General features: G+C 40.7%; 1 protein-coding gene across 1 annotated transcript in view; it reads left to right on the forward strand.

The window, feature by feature from the left end:
- SNX29 (sorting nexin 29) overlaps nt 1-24840 on the forward strand; it is a 1109599-nt gene that overhangs the window by 416101 nt on the left and 668658 nt on the right. Inside the window, exon 15 of the mRNA XM_053694493.1 lies at nt 19702-19805. Within this exon, the coding sequence (XP_053550468.1) occupies nt 19702-19805 (104 nt within the window). The remainder of the gene's footprint in view (nt 1-19701; nt 19806-24840) is intronic.

A 24840-nucleotide genomic window follows, 5' to 3' on the forward strand; every position in this document is an offset into this window, starting at 1 on the left:
TGATAGGATATTTCTAGATTCTAAATATGATTATATGAGCAAAGGCGTTTGATATGTGACAACCACAAGATCATCCCTCTTTGCCCGTTTGTATGTCGCAAATATAGAAAAAAGCTTTAACTCTGTTAAATTATTGTACCGTTCCATTAAAGGAATTTATTGCAGTGAAGAAAGTTGACTCATGCAACTCATTACATGTCACAGAACTGTCAGTTTGTCAGACTTTTAGAAACACAAGTTTTCACTTTTCCATCTCTTTTCTATATGATTTAAAGTGTCAGACCAAGGAGACTATGAAGAATCCTTCTACTGCAGCTTGGTGCTGTCTGACTTAGTCTGTATTTTAATTGACTGCAGACAAAATTACCTGTTTCTTTCCCTTAAAGTGAAAGTTAACTATACCTAATAGCTATGAATGTCATGAAATTATATCCAAAAATAACTTGTCTTTCATTAATTTTTTTTTTTTTTTTTGCTTTCTTAACCCCTTAATGACCACAGCACTTTTCCATTTTCTGTCCGTTTGGGACCAAGGCTATTTTTACATTTCTGCGGTGTTTGTGTTTAGCTGTAATTTTCCCCTTGCTCATTTAATGTACCCACACATATTATATACCGTTTTTCTCGCCATTAAATGGACTTTCAAAATATACCATTATTTTCCTCATATCTTATAATTTACTATAAATTTTTTTATAAAATATGAGGAAAAAATAGAAAAAAACACACTTTTTCTAACTTTGACCCCCAAAATCTGTTATACATCTACAACCACCAAACAAAAACCATGCTAAATAGTTTCTAAATTTTGTCCTGAGTTTAGAAATACCCAATGTTTACATGTTCTTTGCTTTTTTTGCAAGTTATAGGGCCATAAATACAAGTAGCACTTTGCTATTTCCAAACCACTTTTTTTCAAAATTAGCGCTAGTTACATTGGAACACTGATATCTTTCAGGAATCCCTGAATATCCCTTGACATGTATATATTTTTTTTTAGAAGACATCCCAAAGTATTGATCTAGGCCCATTTTGGTATATTTCATGCCACCATTTCACCGCCAAATGCGATCAAATAAAAAAAAATGTTCACTTTTTCACAATTTTTTTCACAAACTTTAGGTTTCTCACTGAAATTATTTACAAAAAACTTATGCAATTATAGCATACATGGTTGTAAATGCTTCTCTGGGATCCCCTTTGTTCATAAATAGCAGACATATATGGCTTTGGTTTTGCTTTTTAATAATTAGAAGGCTGCTAAATGCGACTGCGCACCACACGTGTATTATGCCCAGCAGTGAAGGGGTTAATTAGGGAGCATGTAGGGAGCTTCTAGGGTTAATTTTAGCTTCAGTGTAGTGTAGTAGACAACCCCAAGTATTGATCTAGGCCCATTTTGGTATATTTCATGCCACCATTTCACCGCCAAATGCAATCAAATTAAAAAAAACGCTAAATTTTTCACAATTTTAGGTTTCTCACTGAAATTATTTACAAACAGCATGTGCAATTATGGCACAAATAGTTGTAAATGCTTCTCTGGGATCCCCTTTGTTCAGAAATAGCAGACATATATGACTTTGGGGTTGCTTTTTGGTAATTAGAAGGCCGCAAAGTGCTGCTGCGCATCACACATGTATTATGGCTAGCAGTCAAGGGGTTAATTAGGTAGTTTGTAGGGAGCTTGCGGGGTTAATTTTAGCTTTAGTGTAGAGATCAGCCTCCCACCTGACACATCAGACCCCCTGATATCTCCCAAACAGCTCCCTTCCCTCCCCCACCCCACAATTGTCCCCGCCATCTTAAGTACTGGCAGAAAGTCTGCCAGTACTAAAATAAAAGTTTTTTTTTTTAAAAAAAAAATACATCTTTAGCATATTTACATATGCTACTTTGTAGGATCCCCCCTTAGCCCCCAACCTCCCTGATCCCCCCCAAAAACAGCTCTCTAACCCCCCCCCCTGCCTTATTGGGGGCCATCTTGGGTACTGGCAGCTGTCTGTCAGTACCCAGTTAACAATATTTTTTCCTCTTTTTGTATTTATTTTTTTTACATTTTGCTGTAGTGTAGCTTCCCCACGACCAACCCCTACCCCCACCCCCTCCCAGATCCCTTAGATTAGTTTTTGGGGGCATTTACTCCCCCTCTTCCTCCCACTTACTACATAATTATTTCTGTAGTGTAAGTGGTTCCCACCCGCTCCCTCCCGTGCACGCGCCCGCCCGCCGATCCCCCGTGCACGCGCGCGTGTCTGTGCGCGCCCCTGACTCTCCCGCCCCCGATCCCGCCCCCCTCTGTGAATCTGAAGCCATCGATGGCCGCCCACCCGCCTCCCACTGCAGCTCCCACCCACCCACCAACGATTGCGGCCATCGATGGCCGGTGTAGAGAGGGCCACAGAGTGGCTCTCTCTGCACCGGAGGGGTACAAATTGTTATTGCAGGATGCCTCGATATTGAGGCATCCTGCAATAACCGGAAAGCAGCTGGAAGCGATGAGGATCGCTTCCAGCTGCTTTCCAAACCGAGGACGTACGCCACACGTCCTCAGGCGTTAACTGCCTTTTTTCTGAGGACGTGTGGCGTACGTCCTCGGTCATTAAGGGGTTAAACTCCTACTTATGTACCTTTTAATCCGATAGACTTGATCGCAGTTCCTCCGCCTGCATTACATTTTTTTTTTTGGTGTGTGTGCCGTGATGAAAACTTACTGATTGGTCCCCCAGTGGTGTCTAAAACAGTTCCATCTACGCCCCCTGGCTTGAAATGCGCACGCGGCTATTACAGAATTTCCTTGGTGTGTAGAGGAGCGTTCATGATAGCCGCATGCGCAGTAGATTGAAAAGGGAATCACATCTACTGACAACACTAAATTCACACAATAGTCTCTTGTGTGCTATTCATTGCACATGCGCGGAAAATTCTCTTTACGAGAATGAGCACGGATCAATACGTATACAGCGGGTGGGACCGCTGTTATGCGTTAGACTCCTAAAGCCGGGAGCAAGCAGGGGGGCAGAGGAACAAATCAAATGGTTAGATGTATAAAATATATATATTTAAACAATCGTTTCGTATATTGAGAAAAAAACCTAGCGACTATTTAGTTTTATAGTAGGTAAATGCATAGCGGTATTCAAGGATCGCAAAATTCACTTTCACTTTAAGCACTGATTAATTGAAACAAAATATAATGTAGCCTTGGGTCAAATACAAAAGTGTAGCTTGGTCACCCTGCAAGATGTTTTTGTTATTTTGTCACTTTTTTTCAAGTTGTAGCCATAACTTATATACAAATCATATTTTTGTCTAATAAGAGAGATATTAGTGATGTTTCTTGTAATAATGGGGAGTTTCTTAGTTGTTGTTTTTGTTGTCAGGCCACAGATAAGGCTGTGGTGTTTTTTATTCCTCAAAGAAAGCAGAGGACACTAATAAAGTGTTGTATGATATTTAGTGCTAGCTCTTCCTCATATACTAACATTCTAAAGAGCTTCCTATGACACTCGCTTTGTCTGTTTCTTCTGTCAAGCTACTGAGACTCCGGTGAATTATTAGCAATTGCTTAAAGGGACATAATACTCATATGCTAAATCACTTTAAAGTGATGCAGCATAACTGTAAGAAGCTGACAGGAAAATATCACCTGAAGATTTCTATGTAAAAAAGGAAGATATTTTACCTCAAAATGTCCTATGTATTCACCCCCCCATTGTAAAGGACTTTAAACAGCCAATCAGTATGCCTGTCCTGGGACTTGCAAGGGAGTGTGCCTCATGCACACTCATGTTATTTCTCTATTCAGTTTAAAGGGACAGTTTACCCAAAAAGGGATACCATTTTAAACATAACAGCATGAAAAGCTAAACATAGTAGTCCTGAATAATGTTTTTCAATCATTGCCTGCTTTAATAAATAATTTTTTGAAATTTCAGTTTCTAAAGTACTAAGCCCATCATAATATTTTGTGGTCGTGCGGCCAGTTTGCTGTTACTCTTTTCCTTCCAAAGGCAGGGAGAGTCCACAACTTCATTCATACCTGTATGGAATATCAACTCCTGACCGCCTTTCGTCACTAGAGGAGGATGGCAGAGAAGGTGTTCCTTGGCACAAGGTGAAGGTTTCTGTCCTTGGCACAAGGTGAAGGTTTCTGTTCTCTTATCCTTCCTCCAGGAGGGAGGGTTTATCCACTAGTTCCCTGAAGGGTCAGATATCGGCCCTATCTGTTTTGCTACATAGGAGATTGTCTAATATTCTGGACGTTCAGTCTTTTGTTAAGGCCCTGGTTCGAATCAGACCAGTGTTCAGAAATCTTGCTCCTCCTTGGCGCCTCAACCTTGTTCTTAGAGTTTTACAACAGACTCCGTTTGAGCGCATGCATTCTGTTGACCTCAAGATTTTGTCTTGGAAGGTTCTGTTTTTGTGCGTTCTGTTGACCTCAAGCTTTTGTCTTGGAAGGTTCTGTTTTTCTTAGCTATTGCTTCGGCACGCAGAGTTTCTGAAATTTCTGCTCTACAATGTGGCCCCCCTTATCTTGTGTTTCATGCGGATAAGGCGGTTTTACATACAAATTAGGTTTCCTACCCAAGGTAGTCTCAGATAGTAATATTAATCAGGAAATAGTTGTTCCGTATTTTTGTCCAAAACCTTCCTCCCCTAAGGAACAGTTACTTCATAATCTGGATGTGGTTCGTGATTTAAAATTTTACCTTCAAGCTACTAAGGACTTCAGGCAGTCCTCGTCCTTATTTATTCTTTACTCTGGCAAGCACAAGGGCCAGAAGGCTACTGCTACTTCATTGTCCTTTTGGTTGAGGAGTGTCATCCGTTTAGCTTATGAGACGGCGAGACAGCAGCCTCCTGAGAGGATTACGGCTCATTCTATTAGGGCTGTTGCTTCCTCCTGGGCTTTTAAGAACAAAGCCTCTATGGATCAGATTTGTAAGGTGGCTACATGGTGCTCCTTACATACTTTTTAAAAATTCTACAAATTTGATGTTTCTCCAACATAGGTGTGTCCGGTCCACGGCGTCATCCTTACTTGTGGGATATTCTCTTCCCCAACAGGAAATGGCAAAGAGCCCAGCAAAGCTGGTCACATGATCCCTCCTAGGCTCCGCCTACCCCAGTCATTCTCTTTGCCGTTGTACAGGCAACATCTCCACGGAGATGGCTTAGAGTTTTTTAGTGTTTAACTGTAGTTTTTCATTATTCAATCAAGAGTTTGTTATTTTCAAATAGTGCTGGTACGTACTATTTACTCAGAAACAGAAAAGAGATGAAGAATTCTGTTTGTATGAGGAAAATGATTTTAGCAACCGTAACTAAAATCCATGGCTGTTCCACACAGGACTGTTGAGAGCATTAACTTCAGTTGGGGGAACAGTTTGCAGTCCTTGCTGCTTGAGGTATGACACATTCTAACAAGACGAGGTAATGCTGGAAGCTGTCATTTTCCCTATGGGATCCGGTAAGCCATGTTTATTACGATTGTAAATAAGGGCTTCACAAGGGCTTATTTAGACTGTAGACATTTTTTGGGCTAAATCGATTGATATTAACACTTATTTAGCCTTGAGGAATCATTTATTCTGGGTATTTTGATATAATAATATCGGCAGGCACTGTTTTAGACACCTTATTCTTTAGGGGCTTTCCCAAAGCATAGGCAGAGTCTCATTTTCGCGCCGGTGTTGCGCACTTGTTTTTGAGAGGCATGGCATGCAGTCGCATGTGAGAGGAGCTCTGATACTTATAAAAGACTTCTGAAGGCATCATTTGGTATCGTATTCCCCTTGGGTTTGGTTGGGTCTCAGCAAAGCAGATACCAGGGACTGTAAAGGGGTTAAAGCTTAAAACGGCTCCGGTTCCGTTATTTTAAGGGTTAAAGCTTCCAAATTTGGTGTGCAATATTTTCAAGGCTTTAAGACACTGTGGTGAAAGTTTGGTGAATTTTGAACAATTCCTTCATGTTTTTTCGCAATTGCAGTAATAAAGTGTGTTCAGTTTAAAATTTAAAGTGACAGTAACGGTTTTATTTCAAAACGTTTTTTGTACTTTCTTATCAAGTTTATGCCTGTTTAACATGTCTGAACTACCAGATAGACTGTGTTCTGAATGTGGGGAAGCCAGAATTCCTATTCATTTAAATAAATGTGATTTATGTGATAATGACAATGATGCCCAAGATGATTCCTCAAGTGAGGGGAGTAAGCATGGTACTGCATCATTCCCTCCTTCGTCTACACGAGTCTTGCCCACTCAGGAGGCCCCTAGTACATCTAGCGCGCCAATACTCCTTACTATGCAACAATTAACGGCTGTAATGGATAATTCTGTCAAAAACATTTTAGCCAAAATGAACCCTTGTCAGCGTAAGCGTGGATGCTCTGTTTTAGTTACTGAAGAGCATGACGACGCTGATATTAATATCTCTGAAGGGCCCCTAACCCAATCTGAGGGGGCCAGGGAGGTTTTGTCTGAGGGAGAAATTACTGATTTAGGGAATATTTCTCAGCAGGCTGAATCTGATGTGATTACTTTTAAATTTAAATTGGAACATCTCCGCATTTTGCTTAAGGAGGTATTATCCACTCTGGATGATTGTGAAAATTTGGTCATCCCAGAGAAACTATGTAAAATGGACAAGTTCCTAGAGGTGCCGGGGCTCCCAGAAGCTTTTCCTATACCCAAGCGGGTGGCGGACATTGTTAATAAAGAATGGGAAAGGCCCGGTATTCCTTTCGTCCCTCCCCCCATATTTAAAAAATTGTTTCCTATGGTCGACCCCAGAAAGGACTTATGGCAGTCAGTCCCCAAGGTCGAGGGAGCGGTTTCTACTTTAAACAAACGCACCACTATTCCCATAGAGGATAGTTGTGCTTTCAAAGATCCTATGGATAAAAAAATTAGAAGGTTTGCTTAAAAAGATGTTTGTTCAGCAGGGTTACCTTCTACAACCCATTTCATGCATTGTCCCTGTCACTACAGCCGCATATTTCTGGTTTGATGAACTGACTAAGGTGCTCGATAGTGACTCGCCTCCTTATGAGGAGATTATGGACAGAGTCAATGCTCTCAAATTGGCTAATTCTTTCACTCTAGACGCCTCTTTGCAATTGGCTAAGTTAGCGGCTAAGAACTCTGGGTTTGCTATTGTGGCGCGCAGAGCGCTTTGGTTGAAATCTTGGTCGGCTGATGCGTCTTCCAAGAACAAGCTACTAAACATTCCTTTCAAGGGGAAAACGCTGTTTGGTCCTGACTTGAAAGAGATTATCTCTGATATCACTGGGGGTAAGGGCCATGCCCTTCCTCAGGATCGGCCTTTCAAGGCAAAAAATAGACCTAATTTTCGTCCCTTTCGTAAAAACGGACCAGCCCAAGGTGCTACGTCCTCTAAGCAAGAAGGTAATACTTCTCAGGCCAAGCCAGCTTGGAGACCAATGCAAGGCTGGAACAAGGGAAAGCAGGCAAAGAAACCTGCCACTGCTACCAAGACAGCATGAAATATCGGCCCCCGATCCGGGACCGGATCTGGTGGGGGGCAGACTCTCTCTCTTCGCTCAGGCTTGGGCAAGAGATGTTCTGGATCCTTGGGCGCTAGAAATAGTCTCCCAGGGTTATCTTCTGGAATTCAAGGGACTTCCCCCAAGGGGAAGGTTCCACAGGTCTCAGTTGTCTTCAGACCACATAAAAAGACAGGCGTTCTTACTTTGCGTAGAAGACCTGTTAAAAATGGGAGTGATTCATCCTGTTCCATTGAGAGAACAAGGGATGGGGTTCTACTCCAATCTGTTCATAGTTCCCAAAAAAGAGGGAACATTCAGACCAATCCTAGATCTCAAGATCTTAAACAAATTTCTCAAGGTCCCATCTTTCAAGATGGAAACCATTCGAACTATCCTTCCTTCCATCCAGGAAGGTCAATTCATGACCACGGTGGATTTAAAGGATGCGTATCTACATATTCCTATCCACAAGGAACATCATCGGTTCCTAAGGTTTGCATTCCTGGACAAACATTACCAGTTCGTGGCGCTTCCTTTCGGATTAGCCACTGCTCCAAGGATTTTCACAAAGGTATTAGGGTCCCTTCTAGCTGTGCTAAGACCAAGGGGCATTGCAGTAGTACCTTACCTGGACGACATTCTGATTCAAGCGTCGTCCCTCCCTCGAGCAAAGGCTCACACGGACATCGTCCTGGCCTTTCTCAGATCGCACGGCTGGAAAGTGAACGTGGAAAAGAGTTCTCTATCCCCGTCAACAAGGGTTCCCTTCTTGGGAACAATTATAGACTCCTCAGAAATGAGGATTTTTCTAACAGAGGCCAGAAAGACAAAGCTCCTGGACTCTTGTCGAATACTTCATTCCGTTCCTCTTCCTTCCGTAGCTCAGTGCATGGAAGTGATCGGGTTGATGGTAGCGGCAATGGACATAGTTCCTTTTGCGCGCATTCATCTAAGACCGTTACAACTGTGCATGCTCAGTCAGTGGAATGGGGACTATACAGACTTGTCTCCAAAGATACAAGTAAATCAGAGGACCAGAGACTCACTCCGTTGGTGGCTGTCCCTGGACAACCTGTCACGAGGGATGACATTCCACAGACCAGAGTGGGTCATTGTCACGACCGACGCCAGTCTGATGGGCTGGGGCGCGGTCTGGGGATCCCTGAAAGCTCAGGGTCTTTGGTCTCGGGAAGAATCTCTTCTACCGATAAATATTCTGGAACTGAGAGCGATATTCAATGCTCTCAAGGCTTGGCCTCAGCTAGCGAGGACCAAGTTCATACGGTTTCAATCAGACAACATGACGACTGTTGCGTACATCAACCATCAGGGGGGAACAAGGAGTTCCCTAGCGATGGAAGAAGTGACCAAGATCATTCTATGGGCGGAGTCTCACTCCTGCCACCTGTCTGCTATCCACATCCCGGGAGTGGAAAATTGGGAAGCGGATTTTCTGAGTCGTCAGACATTGCATCCGGGGGAGTGGGAACTCCATCCGGAAATCTTTGCCCAAGTCACTCAACTTTGGGGCATTCCAGACATGGATCTGATGGCCTCTCGTCAGAACTTCAAAGTTCCTTGCTACGGGTCCAGATCCAGGGATCCCAAGGCGGCTCTAGTGGATGCACTAGTAGCACCTTGGACCTTCAAACTAGCTTATGTGTTCCCGCCGTTTCCTCTCATCCCCAGGCTGGTAGCCAGGATCAATCAGGAGAGGGCGTCGGTGATCTTGATAGCTCCTGCGTGGCCACGCAGGACTTGGTATGCAGATCTGGTGAATATGTCATCGGCTCCACCTTGGAAGCTACCTTTGAGACGAGACCTTCTTGTTCAGGGTCCGTTCGAACATCCGAATCTGGTTTCACTCCAGCTGACTGCTTGGAGATTGAACGCTTGATTTTATCGAAGCGAGGTTTCTCAGATTCTGTTATCGATACTCTTGTTCAGGCCAGAAAGCCTGTAACTAGAAAGATTTACCACAAAATTTGGAAAAAATATATCTGTTGGTGTGAATCTAAAGGATTCCCTTGGGACAAGGTTAAGATTCCTAGGATTCTATCCTTCCTTCAAGAAGGATTGGAAAAAGGATTATCGGCAAGTTCCCTGAAGGGACAGATTTCTGCCTTGTCGGTGTTACTTCACAAAAAACTGGCAGCTGTGCCAGATGTTCAAGCCTTTGTTCAGGCTCTGGTTAGAATCAAGCCTGTTTACAAACCTTTGACTCCTCCTTGGAGTCTCAATTTAGTTCTTTCAGTTCTTCAGGGGGTTCCGTTTGAACCCTTACATTCCGTTGATATTAAGTTATTATCTTGGAAAGTTTTGTTTTTAGTTGCAATTTCTTCTGCTAGAAGAGTTTCAGAATTATCTGCTCTGCAGTGTTCTCCTCCTTATCTGGTGTTCCATGCAGATAAGGTGGTTTTACGTACTAAACCTGGTTTTCTTCCAAAAGTTGTTTCTAACAAAAACATTAACCAGGAGATTATCGTACCTTCTCTGTGTCCGAAACCAGTTTCAAAGAAGGAACGCTTGTTGCACAATTTGGATGTTGTTCGCGCTCTAAAATTCTATTTAGATGCTACAAAGGATTTTAGACAAACATCTTCCCTGTTTGTTGTTTATTCAGGTAAAAGGAGAGGTCAAAAAGCAACTTCTACCTCTCTCTCTTTTTGGATTAAAAGCATCATCAGATTGGCTTACGAGACTGCCGGACGGCAGCCTCCCGAAAGAATCACGGCTCATTCCACTAGGGCTGTGGCTTCCACATGGGCCTTCAAGAACGAGGCTTCTGTTGATCAGATATGTAGGGCAGCGACTTGGTCTTCACTGCACACTTTTACCAAATTTTACAAGTTTGATACTTTTGCTTCTTCTGAGGCTATTTTTGGGAGAAAGGTTTTGCAAGCCGTGGTGCCTTCCATTTAGGTGACCTGATTTGCTCCCTCCCTTCATCCGTGTCCTAAAGCTTTGGTATTGGTTCCCACAAGTAAGGATGACGCCGTGGACCGGACACACCTATGTTGGAGAAAACAGAATTTATGTTTACCTGATAAATTTCTTTCTCCAACGGTGTGTCCGGTCCACGGCCCGCCCTGGTTTTTTAATCAGGTCTGATAATTTATTTTCTTTAACTACAGTCACCACGGTACCATATGGTTTCTCCTATGCTATTATTCCTCCTTAACGTCGGTCGAATGACTGGGGTAGGCGGAGCCTAGGAGGGATCATGTGACCAGCTTTGCTGGGCTCTTTGCCATTTCCTGTTGGGGAAGAGAATATCCCACAAGTAAGGATGACGCCGTGGACCGGACACACCGTTGGAGAAAGAAATTTATCAGGTAAACATAAATTCTGTTTTTCACTTCAGCTGAAGCGACTTTTGGGAGAAAGGTGTTACAGGCTGTGGTGCCCTCAGTTTAGGGTCAGTCTCCTTTTTTTTGTCCCTCCTGTTTAGGCATCAGTGTCCTCCGGAGTTTGGGTATTGGTTCCCAACAGTTATGAATGAAGTCGTGGACTCTCCCTGCCTTTTGGAAGGAAAACAAAATTGATGCTTATAAGATACATTCCTTTCCTTTCTGACAGCGAGAGTCCACGATCCTGCCCGTAATTGCTTTTTGGCGGATTCCTTATTAAAAAAAATTCTTCTGGCACCTCTACACCCTACTGCTTCTCCTGCTTTTCCTCGTTCCCTCTGCCGAATGACTGGGGGGGATGGGTAAGTGGGAGGGGTATTTATAGCCTTTGGCTGGGGTGTCTTTGCTGCCTCCTGGTGGTCAGATGTTGATATTCCCAACTACTATAAATTAAGTTGTGGACTCTCCCTGCCAGGAAGGAAAGAAATTTATCTGGTAAGCATAAACTTTGTTTTTTCGCATCGCGCATGCGCTTGACCCTCACGTTGATGTCACCGTTAGTGTGAACTCTGGCTTGCGATGCATAAAAGCGCGTCCATGTTCATATGTGAACACTTTTCTTCTTCTCATCTAGAAGGAATTTAGGGACACATACTGGAGGTTTTTTTTTTACAAAGTAAAATAGTGAAAATGCTATTTGACGCTGGCATTGATTAAATGGTTATCAATATCATGGAGTGCTCACTGTAACAAACTTCTTCTGCTGTAGTTGTGAGGAGGTATTCTATATCATAAATCACGTTACTCATCATATGAAGATGTTAAGGACACAGTAGATATCTGCATATATTCAGCGTTCATTAATCGTTAGATAAACTAATACAGAATATTGCTGTGGTCTGGACATTCGGATCTTTCTGCTGCCATATTCATTAAGAAAGAAGTGCAATACAAGAATATCTGTGCAAATCTGAATATCTGTGGTTGTGCTTCTTTCTTAATAAATCGCGCGGCAGAAAGAGCCGGATGCCACAGACCTAAGCAATATTCAGTATATGTTTATCTAAAGATTAATGAATGCTGAATATATGTGACAACGTTACCCTGACACTGAGCACTCACTAATGGCAAGTGGGGCACGCGTGGAGTGTTTTGCATGCATCTAATTAATTGCGCAAATGGGATTGGCCAGGGGCGGGCTGAGAATACACTGTTGACCATCCCTTTTATCTGGGTGTTCCAAGATCATTGAGAACAGCATCTCTGAAATAAAGTAAAAAATTATAAAAATGTATTTTGAAATATACAATTTAAGTATGCATTGCTCTATATACATTTTGCAAATTGTGTTTGTGATGCAAGATCATCAGCCTAACTTTAGTAAACTGGTCCTTTAAGGAAGTTTAATATGAACTCTCATGAGATCACAGTAAAAGAGTTCATGACCTCAGCAATGCTGATGCCGATAGGCTGCTGTTCATTTCTTTTTTATTTTACCTGCTGCTGGACAGTAATTGAAAGATAACTGTTTACACAGCACTTACTCTGGTGAGCTAAGGAAATAGTGTGGTAAAATATCTTCATTTTTTCATAAAGATGCTCAGGTTATATTTTCCTGTTAGCTCTTTACAATTATGCTGCATCACTTTCAAGTGATTTAGCATATGAGTATTATGTCCCTTTAAATAGAATTTTTAATTAAAACATAAAATGTTTAAAATACCCTTTTCTTACTATAGCCACTCAGGGCAAGATTTCAAAAAGTTAATCATAATTGTAATTTTCTCATGTTTGAGGATTGCTATGAATTGTATTTAATGTCACATTAAAAGGATATGAAACAGTGCTCCTTTAGTAATAATATGTTAAATCAAAGTAACCATAAAAATAAAACAGATTGTGTGAAACCCCTCAGCAAACAATGCACTTGCTGAATTAGCACCAAGAAATGCTCATTGTAACCACTGCCTGCAGCTAAATATGAGAGCTACTATTACAAAACTTAAGTTCTACTCTTACATGATTTTCCAACAAACATCTTCTACTGAGCATGGGCAATAAACTTATTGCAAATAGAGCAAGTGTCTCCTAGCAGCAATTCATAGGAAAAGCTGTTCCTTTGCCTTCCTGTAGAGACCCAGCCCCCTTGTGGGACCTCTCACAAATAAAGTTAAAAAATAAAAACAAATAAAATGTAAAATTGTGTTAAATTATGAATAATACATATTTCACTGATGTATATTAGGTATAAGCTACTGCTTAGTGTTTTTTCTTTTACAAAGATATGACGAGTCGACGGATTTCATCCTTACTTTTGGGATATTAACCTCCTGCTAACAGGAAGTGGCAAAGAGCACCACAGCAGAGCTGTATATATAGCCCTTCCCTTCCCCTCCACCCCCAGTCATTCTCTTTGCCTGTGTTATACTAGGAAGACATGGTAAAGTGAGGTGTTAGTTTTAGTTTCCTCAGGGGGATATGGAAGAAGATTTCTGCCCTGAGGTTTGATGATCTTAGCATTTGTAACTAAGATGCACGCTGGTTCTCACAAGACTTCTGAAGGTAACCATGAGACATCTTCAGTGTGGAGACCGGTTTCATACTACAAGCAGCTTTAAGGTATGTGCAGCCTTTTTTTCTGAGGAGACTTGGTGTATCAGAACTGGCTGGCATTATTTCCCTGTATGGGAATGGGGTAAGCAGTAAAACCTATTTTACTAAGAGGGGTGTTACTGGAGTCCCTATTTTATATTTATCATTAGTTGATATTTGGGCATTATGTGACATGGGAGACAATATAAAAAAACAATGTTTTATGTTTTTTTATTTTTGGCACTTAAAACTTATTGATTTTATGCTTGAGGGTTATATTGTGTGTGTATTTTTACTTTAGTGCAAAACTGCATTTCCATGCAGTGTTTTTTGGACCTCAAGTGTCTAAACAAATTTCTAAGAGTTCCCTCATTCAAGATGGAGACAATTCGAACGATTTTGCCAATGATCCAGGAGGGTCAATATATGACTACTGGGGATTTGAAGGATGCTTACCTTCATATTCCAATCCACAAAGATCATCATCGGTTTCTAAGGTTTGCCTTCTTGGACAAACATTATCAGTTTGAGGCTCTTCCTTTCGGGTTGGCCACAGCACCCAGAATCTTCACAAAGATTCTAGGGTCTCTTTTGGCGGTTCTCAGATCGCAAGGGATAGCGGTGGCGCCTTATCTGGACGATATTCTGATTCAGGTGTCAACATATCATCTGACAAAATCTCACATGGACACAGTGTTGTCTTTTCTGAGAAATCACGGCTGGAAGGTAAACATAGAGAAGAGTTCACTTGTTCCACAGACAAGGGTTCCTTTTTTTGGAACTCTGATAGACTCAGTAGCCATGAAAGTATTTCTGATGGAGGTCAGAAAATCAAAGATTTTGAATACTTGCCGAGCACTTCTGTCCATTCTTCGGCCATCAGTGGCTCAGTGTACGAAGGTAATCAGATTAATGGTAGCGGCAATGGACATCGTTCCGTTTGCTCGCTTTCATCTCAGACCACTGCAACTGTGCATGCTCGGTCAGTGGAATGGGGATTATGCGGATTTATCTCCAAAGATAATTCTGGATCAAGAGAACAGAAACTCTCTTCTTTAGTGGTTGTCGCCAGATCATCTGTCCCAGGGGACTTGTTTCCGCAGACCCTCGTGGGTGATAATGACAACAGATGCCAGCCTTCTGGGTTTGGGTGCAGTTTGGAACTCCTTGAAGGCTCAGAGTGTTTGGACTCAGGTGGAGTCTCTACTTCCAATCAATATTCTGGAACTGAGAGCAATATTCAATGCGCTTCAGGCGTGGCTTCAGTTGGCTTCGGCCAAATTCATCAGATTCCAGTCGGACAACATAAGGACTGTGGCATATGTCAATCATCAGGGGGGAACAAGGAGTTCCTTAACAATGATAGAAGTATCCAAGATAATCAGTTGGGCAGAGGCCCACTCTTGTCATCTGTCAGCGATCTACATCTCAGGGGTAGAGAACTGGGAAGCAGATTTTCTAAGTCGACAGACTTTTCATCCGGGGAAGTGGGAACTTCACCCGGAGGTATTTGCCTCATTGATTCTCAGATGGGGCAGACCGGAACTGGATTTGATGGCATCTCGTCAGAATGCCAAGCTTCCAAGATACGGATCCTGGTCAAGGGATCCTCAGGCCGAACTGATAGATGCCTTGGCAGTACCTTGGTTGTTCAGCCTAGCTTATTTGTTTCCGCTGTTTCCTCTCCTCCCACGCGTGATTGCTCGAATCAAACAGTAGAGAGCTTCAGTGATCCTGATAGTGCCTGCGTGGCCACGCAGGACTTGGTATGCGGATCTAGTGGACATGTCCTCTCTGTCAACATGGAAACTTCCGTTGAGACAGGACCTTCTCATTCAAGGTCCTTTCCAACATCCAAATCTAATTTCTCTGCAACTGACTGCGTGGAGATTGAACGGTTGATTTTATCGAAGCGAGGATTCTCTGATTCAGTTATCTATACTTTGATACAGGCTAGAAAGCCTGTCACTAGAAAGATCTATCATAAGATATGGCGTAAATATCTTTATTGGTGTGAATCCAAGGGTTACTCATGGAGTAAAGTTAGGATTCCTAGGATTTTGTCTTTTCTCCAAGAAGGATTGGAGAAAGGGTTATCAGCAAGTTCCTTAAAGGGACAAATTTCAGCTTTGTCAATTCTGTTTCACAAACGTTTGGAAAATGTATCAGATGTTCAGTCTTTTTGTCAGGCTCTATCTAGAATTAAGCCTGTATTTAGACCTATTACTCCTCCCTGGAGTTTGAATTTAGTTCTTCGAGTTCTGCAAGGGGTTCCGTTTGAACCTATGCATTCCATAGATATTAAACTATTATCTTGGAAAGTTCTGTTTTTGGTTGCTATTTCTTCTGCTCGAAGAGTTTCTGAGCTTTCAGCATTACAATGTGATTCGCCTTATCTCATATTTCATTCTGATAAGGTGGTTTTACGTACCAAACCTGGGTTCCTTCTTAAGGTTGTTTCAAATAAGAATATTAATTAGGAAATTGTTGTTCCTTCCTTGTGTCCTAATCCTCCTAAGAAGGAGCGTCTGTTACATAACTTGGACGTGGTCTGTGCCTTAAAGTTTTACTTACAGGCAACTAAGGATTTCCATTAATCATCTTCATTATTTATTGTTTATTCTGGAAAGCGCAGGGGTCAGAAAGCTACGGCTGCCTTTCTTTCTTTTTGGCTGAGAAGTATCATCCGCCTGGCATATGAGACTGCTGGACAGCAGCCTCCTGAAAGAATTACGGCTCATTCTACTAGGGCTAAAAATGATGCATCTGTGGAACAGTTTTGTAAGGCTGCGACTTGGTCGTCCCTTCACAATTTTTCCAAATTTTACAAATTTGATACTTTTGCTTCTACTGAGGCTATCTTTGGGAGAAAGGTTCTTCAAGCAGTGGTGCCTTACATTTAGGTTCCTGTCTTGTCCCTCCCTTTCATCCGTGTCCTATTGCTTTGGTATTGGTTTCCCACAAGTAAGGATGAAATCCGTGGACTTGTCATATCTTTGTAAAAGAAAACTAAATTTATGCTTACCTGATAAATTACTTTCTTTTACGATATGACAAGTCCACGTCCCACCCTGTTCTTTTTAAGACCGTTTTTCTTTATATTTTTTGTAAACTTCAGTCCCCTCTGCACCTTTTAGCCTTTCCTTTTTCTCTTCCTATACCTTCGGCCGAATGACTGAGGGTGGAGGGGAAGGGGAGGGGCTATATATACAGCTCTGCTGTGGTGCTCTTTGCCACTTCCTGTTAGCAGGAGGTTAATATCCCAAAAGTAAGGATGAAATCCGCGGACTCGTCATATCGTAAAAGAAAGTAATTTATCAGGTAAGCATAAATTTAGTTTTTATTACAACATTAAAACAGACTGTTTTATATTTCTTTAAATACATTTTTTGTGAACAACCTGGGTTGTCCTTGCTGATTGGTGGATAAATTCACCCACCAATAAAAAAAAAGTGCTGTCCAGTGTACTGAAACAAAAAAAAAGCTTAGATGCCTTCTTTTTCAAATAATGATAGCAAGAGAACGAAGAAAAATTGATAATAGGAGTAAATTAGAAAGTTGCATAAAATTGCATGCTCTTTCTGAATTACAAAATAAAAAAATTGGGTACAGTGTCCCTTTAACTCTTTGTTGTTGGGCTCCACCCCTTCCTTATGATGTAAGAACGTATATATACCTTTCGCTGCTAACACAGTGGCTTGTTCAAGCGAGGGCTGTCTGGCTAGCGTATGGTTTTGCAGGAAAGTAAAAATATACAAAATATAACTTTTCTCAGAACCATTTATGCAAATGGAAGTATATTGTTACATATTCTATGTGAATCTGAGATGTTTAAGACAATATTTATGGGTGATTATACTAACAAATACGAATGCAAAGATAAAATGACAAACTCGTGCCAGAAGGTTTCTTTATTTATTAAGGCATTTGTACTTTCTTTCCTTCACTCTGAGTGACAGAATAAATACTGTTAAAAAAATACAAGAATTAGAGGCTAGCACTCATGTAAAGCTGTTATTTAGCAAACTTTGTTAAATGATAAGATACATTGTGGAATGCAGATATGACAGTGCAGTATAGTTTTGTAGCCCTAATAGAAGCACACCAGCTTAAAGGGACATTAAACCCCAAAATTTTCTTTCATGATTTAGATAGAGAATACCATTTTAAACAACTTTCTAATTTACTTCAATTATCTAATTTGCTCCATTCTCTTGATATTCTTTCCTGAAAAGCATATCTAGATAGGCTCAGCAGCTTCTGATTGGTAGCTGCACATAGATGCCTCATGTGATTGGCTCACCAATGTGCATTGCTATTTCTTTAACAAAAGATTAGGGCTGCAACTAACGATTATTTTCATAATCGATTATTCGGTCGATTATTTTTTCGATTAATCGACTAATCGGATAAAAAGAGAATCAATAATAATTTTCTATGTTTTAAATAAAATCCACATAATGAGTGTTACAAATATAAACTTCAGACTAAAACTTTACATTAACACAACTGTTTCTTCAATTTTTTTTTTTTTTAATTTTTTTTTCAACTGTTTTTTTTAAGCAACAGAGCACCGTTTTATAATTAAACAAAACCACAAACTGTTTGAAAAGAGGTAGAACTAGAAAGAGTTAGAATATCACTGTTAATAACATTCTGTTATTCACTCTTTCAGAAACTGCATTGAAATGCAAAAATCTCAACATGTCCGCATGCTTCTGGCTAAGGCTGGTTCTCTGTTTGCAGCTATATTTCCTGCAGCAGAGAAAAGGCTGTTGAGGTGTATAAGTGGGGTTTTGCCAATTTCACCAAAGTGGGATATTTATCTTTGTTAGCTCTTCACCAATGCTAAGTGTTTTCTACCTTGGCAAGGGGCCTCTCAATAAAGTAACCATTGACTTCATTCTAACATAAAAATATCTTGAATATCTATATGCAATGGTAAATAACCAGCTATAAGGTTAGGGGAAATATCTAGTCCGCTCTAAAAATAATGAATTATTGAGGTTGAATCTGGTACATATTAGATCAAAAGCGCTAAGGACTGTATATCATTAACAGCACAAAGCCTTACACATTTATTTATATAGTACATATAATCAGCAATAGCAAGCGATCTGCTAATAATTGTGCAAACAGATAATAGTGCACATCAATTTAAATAACTCCTATCAATCTAGGGGCAAGGTGTAAACAACAAGCTTGGCACTATATCATGAAAAGCATAGTTCCAAATCACCAGATTTAATATAAACAATCCAAATTATGACTATTTTATATCTGGGTTGCACATAAACCAGGGGTAGTTGTAAACATATATTGTCCTGAAAAAGTGAAAAGTAAAATGTCTGTAGACGTCCTTTAGGCTAAGGACATAACCATAAAACACAATACCATATGCAGGAGTTCATTGGAGTGAAGCAGCTGGTGTTGTGCACAGACCAACTAATTGCAAACCGATTAATCGATTATGAGATTCGTTGACAACTATTTTCATAATCGATTATTATCGATTATGCCGATTAGTTGTTGCAGCTCTACAAAAGATATCTAAAGATTGCAGCAAATTAGATAATAGAAATAAATTGGAATGTTGTTTAAAATTGTTTTCTCTATCTGAATCGTGAAATATTTTTTGGGGTTTAATGGCCCTTTAAATAAAGGGTCTTAAAATCATAAGTGCATCTGGTTCTAAACATTTTGAGATAACTAGAGTGTTAAAGGGACATTCCAGTCAAAATATAAATGCACATAGAGTTATTGCATCTTGGAATATAAACATATTTGTAATATACCTGTATTGGCAAAAATGCTTCTATTAAGAGTAATCACTGTTTTAGTGTTAACATTATTCTCTGCACGTGCATGTGAAGCATAGCTAGATATTGTCACTGCACCCACATTTTAAATACTGCAGCAGCTCAGATCATCAGTGGGGCTTGTATCATGTGAGAAATTAACTAATTGAGTCATTATCAGATGGTACAAGCACCTTATGCTTTCTGAACAAGTGCTGTGTTTGTAATGCTGGTGCACGGTGCATACTTAAATACACATTTGAAACAGCTGTAGCTTTTATTAGAAGCATTTTTGCTAATACATCTATATTACAAAAATGCTTCTGTTCAATACCGAAATGCACCCATGTGGTTTCCAATTTTGGCTGGAATATCCCTTTAAGCACATTGCAATTGTTGCTTCATTCTTTATGGACAGTAAGTAATTCTTGACACTCTTTTCTCTTGAAGCAATTCCAAACCTACGGAATATTGATGGGGAATCCCCTCCAGAAGTAAAACCGGTGATTACAAATGATGAAATCGCAAATTCTTATGAGAGGAAACTGGTCGAGGTAATAAACTCCTTGTATTACATACACTGCGCATGCAGCTTATTCTACCTGTTACGTACAAAACTGTAAAACACGCTTTTATATTATAGATCTGTAAAGAGCTGTCATATTCTGTAGCTCTGGGCACATTAATGTGGGTATATGCATGTCAAATAGAGATATCAGACTAGTGAATATAGCTGCCCGTGTTGTATGGTGCCATGTAAAAAAGTAACTCGGCTCAAAACACTCTAGGACACAACACTGTATAGGCAAACAAATTAAAGAAATCGGTGAACAAGAAAAGAATGATTTTATGAAATATAAAGACAAAAAATAGAACTATTGGTCCTTGGATAGAGTTCCAGAGTATAATGACCCTTAAGTGATTTATTAACATTGCACTTTTGTGGATTTCAATTAAAGGGACCGTCTACTTGAAAATGTTTATTATTTAAAAAGATAATCCCTTTATTACCCTTTCCCCAGTTTTACATAACCAACACGGTTATATTAATGTACTTTTTACCTCTGTGATTACCCTGTATCTAAGCCTCTGCAGATTGCCCCCTTAGCTCAGTGCTTTTTACAAACTTGCATTTTAGCCAATCAGTGCTGGTTCCTACATAATTTTACAGGAGTGAGCACAATGTAATCCATATGCCACACATGATCTAGCACTGTCTAGATAGGAGGCGGCCTGCAAGGGCATAGTAACAGGCAAAACTTTAGAGGTTATGAAGTGTATTAATATAACAATATTGGTTGTGCAAAGCTGGAGAATGGGTTGTAAAGGCATTATCTTTTTAAACAATAAAGCAGGTAGACTGTCCCTTTAAGTGCAGCCCCCTGGGTGACTTCTGATCACTGAGTGCAATATCTTAGATCTATTGAAGCTTTCTACTGTGTGAGTCCCATTGCTTCAGCACTACATTCTTATGTATTGAAACATTGTTACACTCTGGGGATTGTTTCTTTCTTATATTTTGTGCTTCTATTAAATTTTACTTTAGAAGCTGCTACATTACTGGCTGTGGCTGGAAGTTTCTGCAGACGTATTGTTTTTATTGTTGTGGACAATGATGTTATTATCAATTGTCACACATTACCTTTTTGTTTTTTATTATATCACAAAGGTGTAATTATGTTTTACAATTAACTTTAAAGTGAAGGTCAATTTTGATGAATTAGTGCCCAGTTTTTAATAATCCTATTAAAAACAAGGGCACTTTAATTCATCAAAATTGACATTTCCCTTCTTTTCTTCAAAAACTTACCTTTTAATCCTGGCAGCCGCTCTGATTCCTCCGGCCGTCGCAAGCCGTCTTCACAGGTCCAAAATGACGAATCCGGCTTCCTACAATCACAGCTTCCCCTCCGGGGAAATCTTGGCCTGATGCAACGCTGTGATTGGAGGAAGCCAGATTCGTCATTTTGGACCATCGAAGACGGCTTGCGACGGGCGGAGGAAGTGCTGGACCGGCTGCCAGGATTAAAAGGTAAGTTTTTGAAGAAAAGAAGTGAAATGTCAATTTTGATGAATTAAAGTGCCCTTGTTTTTAATAGGATTATTAAAAACCGGGCACTAATTCATCAAAATTGACCTTCACTTTAAATGTTCAGCATTTGTAGTCACTGAAGGTGCCCACAAAATTGACAAGTTTCAAACAGATCCTGTCATGCGATCATGTTTTAGCAATACTGCATTATCTATCTAGGTCTTGTGATTAGCGTGAAATAAAATAAATCACTGTTAAAGAGACATTAAACACCTTAAGGTTTTAATATAAACTGTTTAATTATATGTAGTAAAATAACGTTGCAATATACTTAAATTATTTATTTTGTTCTCCTTACCTGTAATTTAATTCTGAATATTGTGGGCTTTCCAATTCATATTAAACATGGAAGTGCAGACACACAGTCCCACACAGTCATTGGTTGCACACTCTAGTAAGCCATTTATATCCATTCCTAATTGGCCTCAGTGTAACCTAAGTTACAATATGGCGGCACCCACTGCTTTATTTTTTAAAAATACATGTTCAAATTATTCTCAGGCTAATCTTTGCTCTGAATATCTCATTCAAGCAATGTTTTCTTTAGTGTTTAATGTCCCTTTAAACATAAAATTCTATTTTATTAAAGCATTATTTATGGGTTAAACAACAACTTTTACTCAGATTTTTTAAAAACATTTATAATTTTCCCTGAAGTGAGTCCACAGATGTTTACGGGAAATCCTCGTTAAGTTGATGCTGTAGCCACAGGTTCTTTACCATTTCATTTCTGTCAAACATTTTGAAGCAAATTTGTTATCTGTTGCAGTGAAAAGTAATAACTGGTTTTATATTAAATCAAGTTTTCTGCAATGAATCCAGATGGTGCTGTGTTGGTAAATGGGATTTCTTCTTCTGTTAGAAATAGACAAAGTTGGTGCATTGTAGTCACAGTGGGAGAATTTGTGTAATAAACAGAGGGAGACAGATTTTCCATAACCTGTGAAAATCTCTCTTTGCGGCTCCCGTATATCCTGCTTCAGCTAATTCATTATCGTAGTCCTGGGTGTCATTTTTGTACCATTTTGATGTGTAAAGTTTCCATCTGGTATAAAAACCACTTGTTACATTTGATTAACTGAAAATGTATATACCTCCCCATGATTCACCAAAATTACTATAAAAAAAAGGACCAAATAATACCTTAGAAGTAATTAAACGTTCCATACAGGCAGTGGCTTTATCGTTTGCTTTTTTCTTCTTAGATGGAAAGAGTCCACAGCTGCATTAATTACTTTTGGGAAATAAGAACCTGGCCACCAGGAGGAGGCAAAGACACCCCAGCCAAAGGCTTAAATACTCCTCCCACTCCCCTCATCCCCCAGTCATTCTTTGCCTTTCGTCCCAGGAGGTTGGCAGAGAAGTGTCCGATTTTTAAATTTTTCTTTTTTGTCTCTTATGGAGGGTAGTTCTCTTCGGCATGGGACAGGAGTTTTAAGTAGTCCAGTGAGTCTCTCAGTGAGGGTTTGGATGAAAGTTAGAGTCCGGAGATGCAGGGAGAGTCTTTCTGCAAAACCATCTCGACTCAGATTAACAGCTCCTCAAGCAATCAGCGTTGTCGAACTTTGCTCCGCTGCCTACTTTCTTCTCTCAAGTCCATGGCGGAGGCGATGATACTATCCGTCACACTTGAAAGGCTGTGTTCCTGTTCCACGGCATAGATTCCAGAAAGATAGTTTCATTTTACTTTATTCATCAATGTACTGTAATGTGAATGTTTTCCCGAGAGGCTACCACCTTGCGGGTCTAACTTACATAAGGGTGTCAGTGAATCTCATGTAGTATCTTGGAATCGAGGGTTAATATCTCCTGAGGGGGGTTATTGAACAGGGGGGTTTATAATCATGTTTGTTATGTGATTCAACCTGCTTATGTGTGATGTTTATGGACTTGTGGATTGGAACATTGAGGCATTTGGAAGTGACGCAGCCTTTTGGTTGGGCGTGCTTTTTGGACTGTACGGTTCACCTTGTGTTCGGGCGTGGTTCCGTTCCGTTTTCCATTTCCACATTCCCAACCTTTTGGCGAAGGAAATTTTCTAGTCCGCAGGGGTCTGGTCATAGGAGGTGGTGAGTGCCCCAGCCATTGGGGGTGTCAGGTGCTGTTTTTGTTTTTACTACTTTAGTCCATATTTATATATCCTCTATCCAGTTATGGACGATTCTGATGCTGAGACTGTGCTGATTTCAGATTCAGATTCTGTGTCTGGTGACAAATCCGGATTGGCCTCATTGACACATGTCAACCAGTTTTGTTCCGTGTGCCTGGTTCCTTGGGCTTGGGGAATCAAGAGACTGCTGAGCCATCCGCCTCTGGGGGTCCTGTCCTCTGAGAGGCGAGTTCCCTACCAATTTATACTTCTACACATGCGTGTTCCCCCCTGAGGTTGCAGCACGTTTTTGCTTCCACATAATGTTGGCGATTGTTTGTCTGCAGAGTCCAGACGTTTGTTTGAGAATGTGCTTGTGCCTTATTGTCCCGGGCCTTCCGCCTTGGGGAGGGCCTCTACAGTTCCCCATGGGTGTAACTGTTCCTGAGTGTTGTGTCTTTTGTTACAGGATTGTGCGCCTTCGCGTATTGCTCAGACATGTTTTTCAGTTATTGAATGACCCTATCGTTACCAGATATGGGGATTTTCAGTCTGTTAATTCGAATGGTGCTCCTTATTAGACATGTAGGGATGAAGTAATCTCCTGATTGTCATTTGTTTGAGATCTTTCCCGGTTTTTGAAAGATAGGGCTCCATTTGGCTGGTCCTGCGGGTAGGCCTGTGTCTTTTTGGGCGTTAACCTCTGGGTTGCCTTATATTTTATTTATATCCGATGGGATGTCTTTTATTTGTTTTTGTTTCCTTCGGGAACCTTCTGGGATTGATACTTATTTCTTCAGAAGTTGTTTTGGACATGTTAGTCCTAAGTTAAAAATGTCTGTTTTTTCCCCTATGAGGGAGTATTTATGCAGCTTGCCGGTTAGGACTCTAGGTGGAGGCTGGTCCTTTCGGGTACGTTTGGTCTTGCGGCTGTTCAGACACATGGCGCTGTTCTGCTCAGCTAGTTTGGTAGAAGCGCTGAGTGCTCAGGTTCTCATTGGTTTTCATGTTCAACTAAGCATTCGAGGGGGCTTGTGGGTCCATGAGGTGGGTAGGATTGTTTGTCCTTATAGCCTTCAGTTATAGATGGCCAGGCAGGGGAGTTTTTCCGCTGCGTCACTCTATCTGACATCTGATTTCATCAGAACTTAGCCTCTCCCATGTGGTGGAGGGTTGGAGGGCTTAACGCCCCTTATCGCAGTTGAGCGGTTTGGCCTTCATTTTTAGGCCTCTGGATTTGTCCTTTTGGGCTTGATCCAACAGCTTGTACAGGATAGCTGTTTAGCATGCGGAAGGTTTGCAGTCTGAAACCAGTTGCAGCTTTTGACACACGTAAGCTGTTTATAGCGTATCTAGATGCATCTCTTACTCTTTGACGTGTACTGTCTGTCTGAGTTATGAGACTTTT

Source organism: Bombina bombina, chromosome 11 (assembly GCF_027579735.1).
Source record: "Bombina bombina isolate aBomBom1 chromosome 11, aBomBom1.pri, whole genome shotgun sequence".
Lineage (NCBI taxonomy): Eukaryota > Metazoa > Chordata > Amphibia > Anura > Bombinatoridae > Bombina > Bombina bombina.